The 15864-nt window shown below is 56.3% G+C and overlaps 3 protein-coding genes across 3 annotated transcripts; 1 reads left to right on the forward strand and 2 right to left on the reverse strand.

Annotated features, from left to right (window-relative positions):
* Positions 1-1463: 1463 nt before the first annotated feature.
* PLICBS_004092 (uncharacterized protein) lies at positions 1464-2174 on the reverse strand (the record flags this gene model as incomplete). The annotated part of the gene is made up of 1 exon (XM_065600397.1): positions 1464-2174. One exon carries the CDS (start codon positions 2172-2174, stop codon positions 1464-1466), a length of 711 nt encoding a protein of 236 aa, XP_065456469.1.
* A 4920-nt stretch (positions 2175-7094) lies between these two features.
* PLICBS_004093 (uncharacterized protein) lies at positions 7095-9146 on the reverse strand (the record flags this gene model as incomplete). The annotated part of the gene is made up of 2 exons (XM_065600398.1): positions 7095-8766; positions 8821-9146. 2 exons carry the CDS (start codon positions 9144-9146, stop codon positions 7095-7097), a joined length of 1998 nt encoding a protein of 665 aa, XP_065456470.1.
* A 2872-nt stretch (positions 9147-12018) lies between these two features.
* On the forward strand, positions 12019-12354 carry PLICBS_004094 (uncharacterized protein; the record flags this gene model as incomplete). Its single annotated transcript, XM_018327997.2, has 1 exon — positions 12019-12354. One exon carries the CDS (start codon positions 12019-12021, stop codon positions 12352-12354), a length of 336 nt encoding a protein of 111 aa, XP_018173392.2.
* Between the last annotated feature and the right edge of the window lie 3510 nt (positions 12355-15864).

Genomic DNA, 15864 nt, shown 5'->3' on the forward strand with positions numbered 1-15864 from the left:
AAGGTGTGCTCAATCCCGGACGTGAATTGCTTCGCGGCCTGGTCAAATGATTCGCAGAATGCGTGGAAGACTGCTAATTTGGCGTTATAGGCATCCGTTTGCTCTTGGGCGACCCTGTTGGCGCCTTCGACGATGGAGACGGGCTCCAGAATGGGTTCCAGCGAAGGCCTGTACGACGCGTATGCGGGCTGTGCCCCTTCCGTAGCAGCAGAGTGGGAGAGTCGGAGTAAAGGCGAAGATGGCGTCCGGGCCGGTCGCCGGGGCGCCGGCGAGACACCGATCGGCCGGTCCACAACCGGAGAACTATTTCGGAGCTGGGCGGCACGGGCCCGGTCGGCGAGAGTTAGGGGGATATGATTGTCCAGATCGAAGGGATCTGAGCCGGCATGCGAGCCCATGGCAGTTGCCATGGCCGCTGCCAGAGCCAGCGCAGCGCGCGGCTCGAGGTGTTGGTGGTGCAGTTGTTAGTCAATTTGCTGTAAAATACGCTACTTTCTTAACAATTGCATGCCAAGAAAGTATGATGACAAAGGAAGGTGCCGAAGGCCTGCCCAATTCCTGTCAATTGGTGCAGGGTAGCGGCAGATAGTGGGTGCCTCAGGCGCCAACGGCAATCATTTCGGACGCCCCGCAGTCTCGCCAGCATCTCATTCAGAACAAATCACAAGGCAGTTCCCCGACTCCTCGAAGTCCCGATTGTGCTGAACCCAGAAGCATTGTTGCGTCCCACTTTGGGCATTAAGCGGCTGCGGACCCGTCCCCCGACTGGGTTCGCGCCTGCCCCGTGGGGGAGCTCGCTGCGTGTTACCACTGTTCGACTGCGCTCACTATCGATGAGAACCGCGAAGTATACCCGGAAGACTTCGGCGCGGATCTTCACACATCGACGAAGTAAACGAAAGCAGCGAGCGGGATAGCGACGCGATGGACGCCAATTGTGAATGCGGCCTCGAGGAATGCGGCGAGTGTCAGCTATATTCAGCCGCGGCAGATGCCTCGTCCGAAGCGCCTCAGTACTGCGTGCAACAGAGTCTCCAAGAGCGTCAGGGAGCTGCTTCCGTTTTCCTGTGTCCTCCTCTGCAGTGGGCATATGCTGGGGGCTTGCCGCATTCTTGCCGTGGCTGTGGATTTGTTCACTAGTCAACATGATTGACACAAAGTAAATCAGGACCGGCTCGGATACCGTCACCAGCGAGGTGCCTATGGGAATGGCACACCATGGCATGCGAAGTGTACAGGTGATAGCAAGGGTTGGCTCGAACATGGTTTAACAGCCCAGACAACGTAGATTGCGGTAGTGCAAGGCCGGAACGCTCGACGGGGTAGAGTTCAGGTGTGCCGTTGGCGTGACGAGTCCGACTGGAAGCAATTACGCATGCTGTAGCTTATCGTGTAAGCCCCGAAACACCTCGCCGTGGAGCAATCTCATGATAGTTTCAACTCCGTAGCCCGCCTATTGAACATTAAGAAGTACTGGCCCCGGCTGACGCTTTCAACTTTCTGGCCACCCAGTCCGACGCCGACTCCTTCAGATAGTCCTGGATTAATCGGCAGTCACAGCTGCCATGTGCCATGAGCATGTTCTTGAGAAGACACGTCTCTGCCATCTGGTCCGACAGCGCCTCCAATAGCCTTCGATGCTCCTGTTCGAGAATCTCGTGCTTGGCCTTGAGCTTGTCCTCCTCTTGCCGCCTCCGCGAGCGGCACTTGTAGGCGGCGATACGATTTTTTTCGCGGACGCGTAGCGTCTTCGCGTGCTCTGCACCAGAAGCCTCGGCGTCGCCCCTGGTGCCGGGTCGGCGCCTGGACTTGGTGCCTGCATCTGATTGGGATACTGCCGTGGCGACGGCGGCCGGCTGGGTCTTTCTTGAGCGCCCACGCTTGTTGATTGTGGTCGGCTTGGTCTCCGGTGAGAGCGGCTCAGAGGGCCGGGTGGCGTCGATAGCCCCGTTTTGCGCCAGGACACTGCTATTGCTACTGGGCGATGAGCGATCCATAGGACTGGTGTCCATCTGGGTGCGGAACAGATCGGAAAATTGTGTCCCATTGTTGCTGCGCTCGTCCATAGCATTCCTGCCGGCGTCTAGGTCAGCCATGGGCCCGTCTAGACATGTCAAGTAGTCGTTGCCACCGAACACGTCCGTGGACAACGGCAAGCTGTCCTGCTCCTTCATCATCGAGCCATTATCCGGCGACCCGCCATTCCATTGGCAGCCAAGTTGGTTAAATGAAATTGACTTGTCGCTGCCATGGGGAGGTACGTCCAAAGGATCACTTGGTGCCAGTAGTGTCGAGTTCATACCGACTAATGTAAGTGCCCTGTGAGTCGGGGAGCTCTAAACACGACGCTGCCCGTCATGTACCACTGGGAGAAACGTCATATATAACACGCTCAAAAGCATTAACAACCGGCGGAAAAAGAACCTGACCTGGCGGGTCGCAGAGTGTCGTCAAACCAACGAGCTGTCACCCAGGGAGCATGTGCTGCAAGGTGCTGAGTTAAAGCGGGCGCGATCTCGATTGCAGCACGTTGAGGTTGAACGTCTGGGGATGGGATGACGCAAAGGCGAGATGTTGGGTGGTCGTCCCAAACGCATTGACAACGGGCGAAATTGACGCGCAACGCGCGCCCCATCATATGTGGAGAGGCTGGAGACTAGCGCTTGACATGTTCCCAGGTACCCCTACTGCCGGAGCAAAGCGTCCGGACAGTAGCCTTTGTGCCTCCACAACAGCCATCTGTTGCGTTTCGATATGGCCGCATTGAAACTTCGACTACTCTCAAACACAACCCTTATGTGTGTCCACTTTCCTGACGTATGTCCTCTTTCCTGAAATGTGTCTGTTATGTGCAAATACTGTAACTTGCTAGTTCATCTCACCGGCTGCGTTCGTAATATGGAGAACTGAATGGGTCGGATCGAAGTCTTCCCGCAAGGTCGGTCATATACCGTTGCAAACGCTCGCCTGGATGTACTGTGGAGGATATCCAGAAAACAGACACCCGCGATCTAGAAGCTGCAGCTCGGATGGTGAGTGTCATATGGATGACTGGTTCATGGCGGCGATATAGAAAAGGGAAATGCGAAGATAAAAACTCCATACATCTGTTATCCATGAATCAAATGCACAGGCACGTTGTCCTACTGCTATACGGCCCCATCTCAAGGACAAGCGAAAACATTACTGATACCGCTTCGAATATCTCCAACGAGCCGTAGTGTCGACCCGTCTGTCACATTGAGCTTGCTTCTCTCTCTTTCATCTGCGAATAACATTCCTGGCTGTTACATTGAAACACAGCGCGCACCTTGGTGCATGCGGCACTGCTTTCACTGCCAGTGTGTGTGCTTTGGCAGACAACTCGAAACTGGAAGTCTCTGTATCGATCCTGGCGGACCCAGTGGCACCAGAAATTTTATTTTGGTTCGTATGCCAAGTGTCACTCCCCGGCTGCCGTTATCGAAGCATTCTACATTCACGTCCCTCTAGTCTTGGCCGACCGCTGACTCCAATCAGTCCATCGATTGACTCGATTTGGCCCATATTGCTTTGGTTGGTCTCTTGTGCTCCGGCAAAGCTTTCAGGCGAGAACTGACTGCAGGAATACGCAGGAATTTAGACATCCTGTCGGCATACGCTGACGGATAGTGCGTACCAAGCGTTCAATAGTCTGCGCATTGCGACACTGTTTGTTCTGAACCTGTGTCGACGAAACTTCCCGCCGACGGGCTCTGTCCCTCGACGACATAGCTCAGTAAGTGTTAGAGTGCCTTGCAACCTACTATTCGCTTACAGGGAGCATCCGCAGTAGTTCATTGGTGGAGGTTTTGAGCCGACGAGAGGTATCAGTTGAAGCATCAAATACGCCCTCTGCGTTAAGCAGCTGGACAAATTCCATCACGCCGTCCCTCGTTTTCTCATGGACCATTTTGAGTTCGTCAACCTTTTTCTCCAGCCTTGAAATGATTGCATCTTTGCGCTGACGGTACGCTCGTTGCGCAATCCTTATCTGTGTTCGTCGGCGCTCAGTAGCTGTCTGATCCTTTGTATGGATCTGCGGCCGACCTCTGAGCCGCTTCCCCTCGTCATGATGCTCTGTATTGTCGCCTCGTCTCGGATCCCGTCCATGAACAGAGCTGCTTGTGGGCTTGGCCTCCCGGATAGGGGTTGTATGAACATGTGCAGTGTCGGTGCCTTCATGCGGCACAACGGGTTGCTGGTCGAAGTTGGATTCCGAGGCACAACACTGCACGTCGCCGATGCACGGAAAGCCGCCGGTTGACAGGTCGTCGACAGGACAAGAGAGCGTATTCGTACCGACGGCTATAGCGTCGACATCGCTAGTGACTAGTCGGTCCGTTTGTTCGTTCAGTAGAATGGAACCACGATCGTCCAGAGATGGCAGAACTGCCGGCGAGGGTGCCAGAAGTGCTGTCGCAACCCCCGAGGGGTAGAGGGAGATGTGTTCGTGCGCATATGTATCATCAACAGCCTTGCATTGCGACGTCAGGGTACCTTGGAACCCTAAAATGAGCGGAGGTGCAGCTTGGGAAGTGTGAGTCGTGGTGCACTGACCGTGTACTCCAAGCTTACGGTGGCAGAATTGACTACACTGATGGATCGCTGGGAAATAAAGGCTGTGTGACACGGGCAAGTAGTCGCTGGGGCTGAGATCTGGAATAAGGACGTTATCCCGACAGCTTGCGCGAAATGTGTTGGCGTCTTGAGTTAGCTGTCGACGGACGCAAGAACTGTGAGGGTTAGGCTGGCTCTGCTCTACTCTGGCTGCCCAGCAGAACCTGAGAGAAAACTCTTCCCAGGCTCACCACGAAGGATTGGCGACGGCAGCGACGCGAGGTCGCTTGCAATTCTACAACTTGCGGACGCGTGCGAGGCTCCGACGAAAGAGCATCGTTGAGCCGTTGATGTGAGGGTAGCAATCATTACGCAGGTCCGGGCAAGGAGGTGGCCGCCTTCGCTAAGGCGTCCGCCTGCTCGCTGGCTAGAGCCTGGAACTCGAGGAACACTTCCTGAGACGAGTCCGCGGGCATGCCTCTCAGGCAAGTTGCGACCGCGAGATTATCGAGGCACACAAAGATGTGTCGTGGGCTAGGGAGGCTCAGACAGCACGCAAGCCTTCAAGGGCACCCTTGGCTTCGGCGTCGAAGACCTCGGCTGGTCCTAGGCGACCGCTGCCACTCGTCAAGGTAAGCCCATTGCGGTGCATCACATAACCATAGCCGGCGGCCTTCTCCATCGAGACGGACCTGCCTGAGTAAACGACGAACGTCTCATGTGGGATTGACTGCAGCCATATACGCGGAGCTTGCGCTTACCCGCCGAGATGAGGATGCCGGCGATGCCCAGCAACACAAATGATGCAATGAAGGGGTTTCAGACAATAGGCTACACAGGGATCACAGCTGGCATCGTGCTAATTGATGAGAATTATCTTGAAGAGCTAGCTGTAGATGCACGACAGTGCGCCGTTCAAAGCACAAAGGGCTGCAGTCCGCAAGGAAGACATCGGCAACTTGCTCGCGACGAAAGCCGCAAGCGGTTTGCAAGCGGTGGAGCGTCGGTGCCGTGGCGGTGATGCACCAACTGCCTGAGTAGAACCGACAGCGATCGCGAAAATTGGCCCCATTGTGATTCGGGCGCGGAGGTACGGGGCGATGATGGAGCGGACCATTGACGCGGGTGGTTGTCTGCTTGGGGATGAACCTGCTGCGTTTCCTCGCCCCGAACAACAATAGCTTTTAGTTGCGGTTTCTTAGATACGGTCCTGGGTATCGTCATGAGGCGCTGCAAACGCGTCCTGCGACAGCAGTAGCGATATGACGCGTGACTATCCAGCGCTAATCTCTCCTATGATCAAGGCAATATTGTTTTACCGGTAAAACTTCCCCCCTTTTGACGTTGACGCGGTACTCGCCGATTACCATACCCACGTCTTCCATAGTGAGCACCGGCCTGTTCTGGGTGCCGACCTGATTGCCGCCGCCGTAGCCTGGCCTCTGCATGCCCGTGGGTGCTCTGCCGGCTGAGCGCCGGCCTGGTGCCCGTGAACGGATAACCGTGCGGCGGTGCCAAGTAAGCTCATGGAGTTGCCGGCATTGCTCGCGCTGCGGATGCGGTTGTGCAGGAACAACATCGGTGGCGACGTCAGCGACGAACTTTTGAGTCGCGAGGGCGAGGAGCCGCGCGATCCGCTGGTCCGTCTGCGGTGCCGGCGTCAATCCTGCGCAGGAAGTCACGCAGCGACGCAGTCTCCTGTAACGATACCCGAGACTCAAGGCTGGCGGGTGAAGCCACAGGCGTGAGCTTCGACTGCGGCGGCTGCGGTAACCGCTGGGGCGGCTGCGGTTGGTCGTTGACCGGAAGCGTCACCTGGGAGTCAGCATTTGCCGGCGCACTGCTCACCAACATGACTTGCGGTGGGTGTTGGTGCTCAAGCGTGGATGGGTTCACTGACGGTGAGTGGGTCAATGGTTTTGGACGCTGACGATGGAGACACCTTCAACACAGGAGCCAGGGGAACTGTGTTTGGCATTAAACCTCTCAGAGGCAGATCGACCCTATGATCTGACCATGATGACGCGGGCAAATAAACAGGTTCTCGACCTCGCAACGGGCCAGTTCGGTATGATACCGTGGTAAATGGGAGGAGGGACGGAGGAATACGGCGTGCTCCATCTCGGCAGGTGATGGATGGTGTTTGACGAGAGCCTTTGTCTGGGCTGAGCATGGGCCCTGCACAGATCTGGTTGGAAGCTCATGTGCCAGATGAGGCGACGCACATGATAACGAATCGTTACGTGTAGCGGGGACACAAGTTTGCCACCGCTTCCCACATGTCGCGCAACCGGATTTGTTCGTTCCCGTGTATCTGTCCCTGTACAAATATTGTATGCGGGTATTCCTACGTCCCGTGACGGTACGAAGCACAAACGCCTAATGCACTCATTGCAACGATGTTTCTCCGTGGACCATATCCAGGAAGCTACGGGTATAAGACGCCGTGCGCCAATGCAATCAGACCCAGGGTATACCTCAGACCAAACTCTCCATTCCCGACGCCACGGTGCTATTCAAATACTCTGGCGCTCCGAGGCAGACCGCGTATGTCGGAGGACGCCATTCAGGGGCTTCTGTGTTGGCAACCCCACATCGCCGTCGCAGGGTGTAGGAAGCCACTTGAGCAGCTTCTGCATGAGCAATTGTCGATTGACCGGTTTGGCCAGGTAATCGTTGATGCCCTTCTCTAAGCAACGTTCCATGTCCCCCCTGAGCGCGTAGGCAGTCAAGGCGATGATAGGTATGCGCGAGCCGCTGTTGCGTATCTGCACCGTCGCCTCGTAGCCATTCATCACTGGCATGCTGATGTCCATGAGACACAAGTCGAAGGCATCGGGAGAATTAGCAAGCGTCGAGACGGCTTCAGCACCATTCGAGACGACGGTGATGTGTTGGAAGCCGAAGGCGTGCAGCATCCCGACCAAGACCTTTTGGTTGATGATGTTGTCTTCGGCGGCAAGGAGTCGTGTCTGTGAGGCGATTCTTAGCAAACGCGATAATGGTGCCGCGAGATTATTTCCTTGCGGTATTTGCTGTCGCAATAACTCTCCTTCGGGCTCAGTGCTAGTCTGTTGCGGCCCATCGACTCGATCTAACTTTACGGTGAACCAAAAGATACTTCCGGGCTGCTCGGGATTGGGTTTGTATCCAATACCCCCGCCCATCAGTTGAACAAGGGACTTGGAGATGGACAAGCCAAGACCTGTTCCCTGGCGACGCTTCTGATGTGTAGCGTCGAGTTGCGTAAAGGGTTGGAAAAGTTTCAGTTCCGATTCGCCGCGAACGCCCTGTCCCGTGTCGACGACCTCGGTCATGATGGTGTGTGTCGTGGTATCTTGTGCTTGTAGAGACACGCGCACAATGATGTAACCCCGTTCGGTGAACTTGCCAGCGTTGCCGACAATGTTTTCGAGAATCTGGCGACAGCGCAAGGCGTCCCCTTCCGCCCACTTTGGCAGGTCCGTGGCTAGATCCGTCTTGAGGGATACGCCTGGTTGTACCGTCGTTTGGAAGCTGCGCACGACCGACGTTACCACTCGCGCTACTTCGAATTTTTCGTTTGTGATGGAGAAGCTCCCAGCCGCAAGCTTGGAGTAGTCGAGAATGTCGTTGATGACCTGCAAGAGAACGCGCCCCGACTCTTCAATGATGTTGGCCGTCTCGAGCTGCTCCTCGGTCAGGTCGCTATGTAGAAGAAGCGAGCAGGCAGAGAGCATGCCGTGCATAGGTGTCCGGATCTCGTGACTGATGTTGGCGAGGAAGTCGTTTTTCAACTTGGTGCTCTCCTCGTAGGCGGCGATGAGCCGCATCTCGGCCTCTTTGCGCTCTGTGAGGTTGCGGGTGACTTTGCCGAAGCCTACGTGGATACCGTTCCGGTAGACGACCGTGATGATGACGTTGGCCCAGAAGCGGCTGCCGTCTTTGCGGTACCGCCAGCCTTCTTCCTCGACGTGGCCCTCGCGCAGGCAGTTCTCGAGTTCTCGCTCGGGTTTATGGGACTTGAGGTCCTCCTCGTCATAGAAGATGGAGAAGTGCTTGCCGATAATTTCATCCTTCGTGTAGCCCGTGTTCAGCTTCGCCCCAATATTCCAAGTCATGATGTTACCGCGCGTGTCGAGCATGAAGATGGCATAGTCCTTGACGGCCTCGACGAGGATGCGCGACGCCTCATCGATGGGCAGCCAGCTCTGACGGATACCGCCGTCAGTAATGGTAATGTGCACCTCAGATTTCTCCTACTCGAAGATAAGGCAGAGCAGGCAGTTGTCTCTGTGGATCGGGGTGATGCGCGCGGTCCAGGGGACGCCATTCGGGTCGGTATACGCTGCATGGCAGAGGCGAAGGTTGCGAGTCGAGACGGCGGTTTCGATGGCGAACGCGATGGGTATACGGTCGAATCGCTCCGTCGGCGACCCGCGGTAAAGAGCGTCAACGAGGTCCTCGCCGACAATCTGCTCCCGAGAGCAGCGCCACGCCCTGAGCAAGCCGGCCGAAGCCCTCTCCACGCGGTACGACGGCGACACGACCAGCGTCGGCTCGGGCGAATAGTCGAGAATCTCGCTCATGGCGAACCCAAAGGCGATGAGTACATAGAGAAGCGGAGCGGCAAGGGAGTCATCTAGGCAGCGTTCGCCTCGTCCTCTCCACGCAGCGAGCAGGTTCCAGGGCGTGTGCTGCCATGCGCCTCCAGGACTGGAGGGGCCACCGCACATGGGGTATTCAGCCGCAGGAGGGGACCGGAAGGGGGGCTCCGCTGGGGCTGAGAGGTGGTGGTCTCGAGCGTCCGAGGCGTGACGCCAGAAGTATTTTCTCTTCTTTCCGGTCCAGCACCCACAACGAGGGCTGAGCGCGACTGTGTCTGAGGTCACGTTCCGCCCGCTGTGGCATGATGCTTGCGGGGTGCGGCGATGCAGGATCTCTCTGGAGGTCCAACCATGGTGGAGGTGGTGGCGAAATGCGATGAATTGCGGCGTGCTCACTCTAATCCAGGTATCACACCTGCTTGCCGGACTTTGGCTGCCAAGCCGCCCCCCGGAGCGACTGCAGAGAGGTATCCAGGGGGATCTGCATTCCGAGTTGGGAAGGTCAACCCCCCGAAGACAGAAAATTGGGGGCGGAAGCTCAACGGCCCCTGCCAAGCCGAGCTTCACCGTTTGGCTACATGGCACCTTTCAGGGACTGCCGGCATCTGTCTTGCGTCCCATTCACTGTACGGTTTGGCCTTGTATTGTACCCAGCAGGCCTCTCAACTCGGTTAGCAGACATTTGACGGCCGTCTCATGGGAGAAGTCGCCGCTTTGGTCATATACACCAACCACGCACGACTGAGGATATCAACGACCCCTTCTGATTTATCGCCTATTAGTGCCCGCTGCCCCGAGGATTGGTATTCCTGGTTGAGTTCTCCTGATACTAAGACATGGATGATTCGTTGATTGTCATCGGTGTTCTTCTTCAATTGCTGTATTTCAGCTCGTAATTCGCTTCGATTCCCGTCGTTCCCGATCGTACAGACAGGCTTCATCGGCATCCGTACACCCTTGATAACGCAAATTGCCATCGCACTGCACTTAAGGTCATTCTGATGTTCAGGATACATCGAAAAGACAGGAGTACGCCGTTTGAGTGCGAGCGGAGTGTTTTGGGGATATACCTTTGCTCGCTTCTTGCGACATCGCTGACGAGCCAGTCGTACCAGATTTCGAGGCATCACCCCTGGGCAACTTTCGAGATTGTGGCGCTTATAGCATAGTATTGTGACAGACACTGCGGTGATTGACGCTGCACGTCTTGCTCATGGGCAACGACTGAAACGATGTGTTGGAGCGGATAAGATGTACGGAGACGCGAACGGATGCTCGAGGTGAGTTAGAGCAGGCAGCGCCGCTGCTTTTCGTCGTGCTGTTCCGAGATTGCCGGAGGCCGCTTGTGAGGTCTACGCTCATGCAGCAGCGCTCAATGCGATGCGAAGCTCCAGTGTGGAATGAAAGAGATCGATCACACTCAGCTTCTTCGCGTTAGTGGGTTGTAGAATGGTAATGCGCCGGAGCAGGTAATCCGGCACACAGGGTGTTCCGTTTGCATGGCGGCATAGAGTTCACGGAATTCATCAATGCAACCCCGAGTGCGTCTGCTCACACCACAGGTGTACATTCAAACTTCATAAACGAGCTGCCCCAGCACAAACCGGTGCTGCGAGTAATGGCGTGGGGGCGGTTTTCGCATGTCTCCAATACATTTTGTCGGGGGCGACTGTCTCCTTTTTGGTGTTGTGACTGCTTTGAGAGATATTGTCAACATAGTCTGTTCACACTGTCAGAATTAGCTCCTTCGAGCAGCAATAATATCCGCAGCGTTTGCGAGAAGTTCGGCAGCCACAACTGTGTCGGGCGTAAATGCCGCTGCACTTGTCCCATCGCCCAGAGCGCAAGTGTGGCAAAGTGGACACCAACAGCGACGAAATTGCTCAGGGTTGTGGCATGATTAGACGTGCATGTCAAAGGATTTGCCCACTTCCGGACCAATTCCCCTCAGATCGAGGCCAGTGCCTAACTGCGGCGCCGGTGGAGACGTCATTAGTTCAAGTCAGTTGTTAAAATTATCGTCAACACATTCAAGGGGAAACCCTGCTCTCGCGCGGACGAGACATGCAATTTGCAACAGCGAGTATCTCCAAAACAACGCCACAGCATGGATAAGGAGGCCCTGCACGATGCCCGAAGCCTTCGTTATTTCGCTTCACGGGCGTTCACCGGGTCCCTGCTTGACTCCATGGGCAGGCCGGATCTCCGGGGCCCCTTGTCGCTGCTGAACAAGCCACCCAGCCCATGTTTTCGCAATTACCCTTCATCCATGCGTACTCGTCGACATTACCCCCCCTTTTGACCAGCAGCCACCTCAAAGCGCTGCCGAGCGAGGTCCCACGATGGAGGAAGAAGCATGCAAATTGCGACCGTCTTGACCCCAGTGCCTGGCAGCATTCTGTGATCCGTCGCCATCTGCATTTGAATGCAGTCCAAGCCTTGGCAGGTATGCAAATGCACCCTGGAATCATGTTGGGCAGACCGCCATTTCCACACAGAAGGATTCCCGGGAGGAGAAATACAAAATCCTCAGGGACGCTCAGGAACGTCAAGGTGACGGCGATAGTCTGAAAGGCCTTTATAGCGTTGTGTGCGCTGTCATTATTGTCGCGAGTCTGTCACCAGCCTAACCCCACCCCTACCCTGCTCACATAAATGACATACCCAGCCCACGATTGTCGACCGCTGCCTCCCAGTCCCTTTTGGCCGTCCACCCCGAAGGATATCCAACAGCAGCCCCGTCGGTACAGCCGGGAGCACCATCGGTGGGATCCTCACCACGAAGCCAACCCCAACGGCAACATCACCTTTTGCGCTCATACCCGTCACCTCCCGAAACATCTTACCGCCCTCTATGCCTCACCGTGAGCCCGAGTCTCCTGTGCTGAGCCACCAGCCCTTGAGTACCATGGGCGGCTCCAATGCGCCTCCTAAGACGCCTCAGGACGCGGAGGTTGCCGAGGCGCTCGACATTGCCCGCGAGAATCCGGACGGCGCCTCTGATCCGATGGTCAGCAAGATCCTGGAGTACGCGTTGTCACAGATCTGGTGCAAGGTCAAAACCTGGCCAGACTGCTACGTCATGGCCCGAGATGAATTCGCAGTCTTCAACTACTTCCAGCACCGGTTCATCGGCGACAAGGATGCCGTAGCCGCTAGGAAACGTTACTGGGACAACCTCCTGGCTTAGATGGGCTGCCTTACGACGACACGACATGACTTTATGGCTTCCATGCCTACCACGCCTTCTCACACCCCGTTTGCCAGACGTTTCTCGGGCATTTCTCAAGAAGACTCGTCTTATTGCAGCCGGCCGCGCAAGGGGAGAAGCCGTGGTTCCACGTCGCAATGTGCGTGTATCCGCCGTCAGCAACTGCTCCTTAATATAGCTTAAATATAAATGTTATACGGCAAATCCCAGCGTGCAGTCTTTCGCACCGATCCCCCTGCACCGGCGACTCAACGCACTCGAACAGACCCACGGCAGAGACGCGCATACAGCCACCTTGCCTCGCATCGAACAATGGAGCACAACAGGCGCTATCCCAGTACAACGGCGGCCACATGTCAACTCAATAGCATGAAAACCAACGTAACTGCGGACACAGGAGCCGAAAACCTGTTTTGCTGTTTTGAAACGTCATCTGAGGCCCCTTGTGTCTATGCGCATGACTGGCAGTGCTACCTCCAAAGGTCCGCTTAAAAGCTGATGCTCGTCTCTTCCTTTCTGTTACCCCTATTTTGAAAACTTTTCATTGCAGTCGCTCGACTAGTTATGAACACATTCCGTTGAGACCAGTTAGAGCGAGACGCAAGGGGACACGAGGGGCGGCTGAATACGAGGGGCGACCGAGCAAAACCTGTATTAAAATGCGAGCAGATCATGATGTTCTCGTCATGGGATCTGAACTGTAGGATATCCAGGTCAGACTATGTAGACTCCTGCCGCCGCATGCTCCCAGAGAAGCCTGGAGCGCTTCGTGCTCTCCCAGCGTCAGAATACCAGCCAGCGGGTTGCAAGCGCATTTCGCAAGTCCCACGCATACAAAGCCCAAGCCCAACCTCGCCGCCACGCAGCTCTGGTCTTCCAACTATGGGGAGTCGGTACGGAAACCCTCAAACGTGAGTAGCGCCGGTTTGAGAATGTCGCGCGTCATTACGTACTTGGCTCGCTTCGTCACATCTTCCTCCTTTGGACCACTACGGCCGAAGTCCATGCTGATCATAGACGACGCATCTTTCCAGTGTTATGTAGTGCTGTTATACCTTCCCTCTTACTCGCCCGACCTCAACCCGATCGAGGAGTTCTTTGAGAACTGAAGACCTAGATTAGGCAAGTGTGAAAGTATCAAAATGACTTTGTCAAGGACGGCTCCATCTCCTTCCTTAGTACCGGGAGTTGTTTGTACATATCCAAGCCGACTCCTTACCCACATCTGGTTCCGGTGCTCTGGAGCACCTCCGAAGACTGTGTGCCGATCATCATGTCGTAGCCGCCACTTGCTCGCCCCTCCGGGCTCGGCCGACGGCGGGGCGACTAGTACTAATAACGTGAAGTCTTCTTAGAGGAGCCATTTGCGATGCGGTCGATGGCCAAGCCACCGATTATGCTCTCCGCAATATGCCTCCCTCGATTTCAATCCTCCCCCTTATTAACGAGCGTGTCTGCCGCACCCACGGCGGCCCTAATGGCGAGAATTGACCGATCCGGGTTGTGCCGCGCCCGGACTGCCTCCACCAAGTCTGCCGCCGCTGCGGCCGTTGCCGCTTCGGCAAATCCGTTCCCGCTAGACCCTCCCGCGCCCGAGTGTTGGCGACGGTGGTGGTGGTGGTGGCGTTGGCGCGAATGTTGGCCGTGATGGTGACGGTCGAGCTTCTCGCGCCCGTCTGCCGACCTCAACCTTGTCGGCCTCGCGTCAGGGTCTCGATCATATGTGTAGTGCCCCCTCGTCAGTGCGCTCAAGGTGGTTTCCTTCTCGACGGCTGTGGTGTTCTCGGCGGCTGCCGCGCTCATGGTTGTGGTGCCTCTGCTCGGATCTAGGCATCAGGGCGGACTTGGCAAATATCTCCGGCCTCGTGCACGCCGCCCTGCTCGAGAGCGTGGACAAACCCGTCGCGGCCTGTGCTGCGATGTCGAGTATTCGTGACGGCGAGGCATGGCGGTCGTGAAACGGGGCCGGTTACGTCGAGCTTGGACTTGCCCACTATAAGCACGGATAGGAGGTGGAGGAGTCGACCGTTGGCAACCCTCAAAGTCAATTCACAGGGCGGTCGGAGACAAGGTTCGAAACAATCAAGGGTCTGTGGCGACGGGCCCGCTTCAGGGACACGAGAAGGCAGGTCTATATACGCTATAAAGGACTTGGCTCTGGGTTAGAATGTGATCTCAGGCCTCGACATACCCTCGCCACAGCGCAAGACTTGCGAGTTGGTGATTGATGCCTTTTCGTTCGCCGGCTCGCCCTGCAGCTCCAGAACAAGCGCGACACATGACGTTGCGCCGTATCCGTACCTCGCGTCCTATCGCAGGTTTGCTGTGCTGTTCATGCACAATGACGTATGTGTCGTTTGCACCAGCGGCCGCGTTGCAATATGGCACGGGTCAAAGGGGTCAGCCAGCTTTCGGTTGTCCCATTCACGCCCGCGCCAGTGGTGCAGAGGCACAGCGCCGCAGAGGCACAGCGCCGCAGAGGCACAGCGCCGCAGAGGCACAGCGCCGCAGAGGCACAGCGCCGCAACACGTCACAACGACGACATGTCGCCGCAGCTTGTGGTGCGAGGCGCCTCGGTACGGTGTCTGCCAGAAAGCAACGACTGGATGCGAGGCTGCTCCCGCATCTAAACCCTTTGGAGTAATTTGTGTTGATCAGACGAAAACCCCGGTATCGAGGACACACTCGCACAGAGGGCGCCGAGTTCCTGGTGCTGGTGCAGCGGTTGTACGGGGAGCTCGGCCTGGCGCAGACGGTCCGCACGCGAGCTATCAATACTGTGTCCAGCGCTGATAGTAGGGTGAGGCCGGTATTCTACCAAACATAGCTTCGACGGCCTGCGCTAGGGAACATTAACTGGTCAATCGCCAATCGGTTTCCTGCTCCAGGTTCGGTGTCGATGGCGGGGGCTCATAGATGATCTGGACGACCCTCGACAACATGAGCAGAGTTGCCGCATAGCGGACGGCATGGGTGAGAGCGATTTGAAAGTGGCAGGTCTGGGACACAATGCTTCAGCCCAAAGGCGCCTGTCAGAGCACGCTGATTGGGTGACTGAGTTGGGAGGCAGCCAGGTGGCACTCCCTCATGCACCTACCATTTCTTCCTTGTGCCCTGCGCTGCTGTGCCGCCGTCAAGCAAGTGTGGACTCCTTGTGCAACCCCGGCAGTATCTAACAGAGAGGTAACCTCCGTTCATATTTACTAATGTACAGCGTCGTCAAGGCGACGGCGTGTTATCCGCAGCTTAACATCGGTTAAAGCATGTTTGCTGGTGTCCCCGTAGCGATGCTCGCAATGGCGCATTTGTCGCCCAAGAATTGGAAAGTCGGGTCGCTCGTGGGTTTCCCACTTCCATCACGAAAGGTATTCATGCAGTGAATGAGAGCTCAAGTGGTACAGAGCTCGACAATCATGTCTCTGATGCTTCCAGTATCCAGTAGCTGCCTCGCAATGCACAGCCCCGTCCGCGAAGCCAGCCTCGGCCCC

This window comes from Purpureocillium lilacinum (genome assembly GCF_023168085.1).
Source record: "Purpureocillium lilacinum CBS 284.36 DNA, scaffold_3, whole genome shotgun sequence".
NCBI lineage: Eukaryota > Fungi > Ascomycota > Sordariomycetes > Hypocreales > Ophiocordycipitaceae > Purpureocillium > Purpureocillium lilacinum.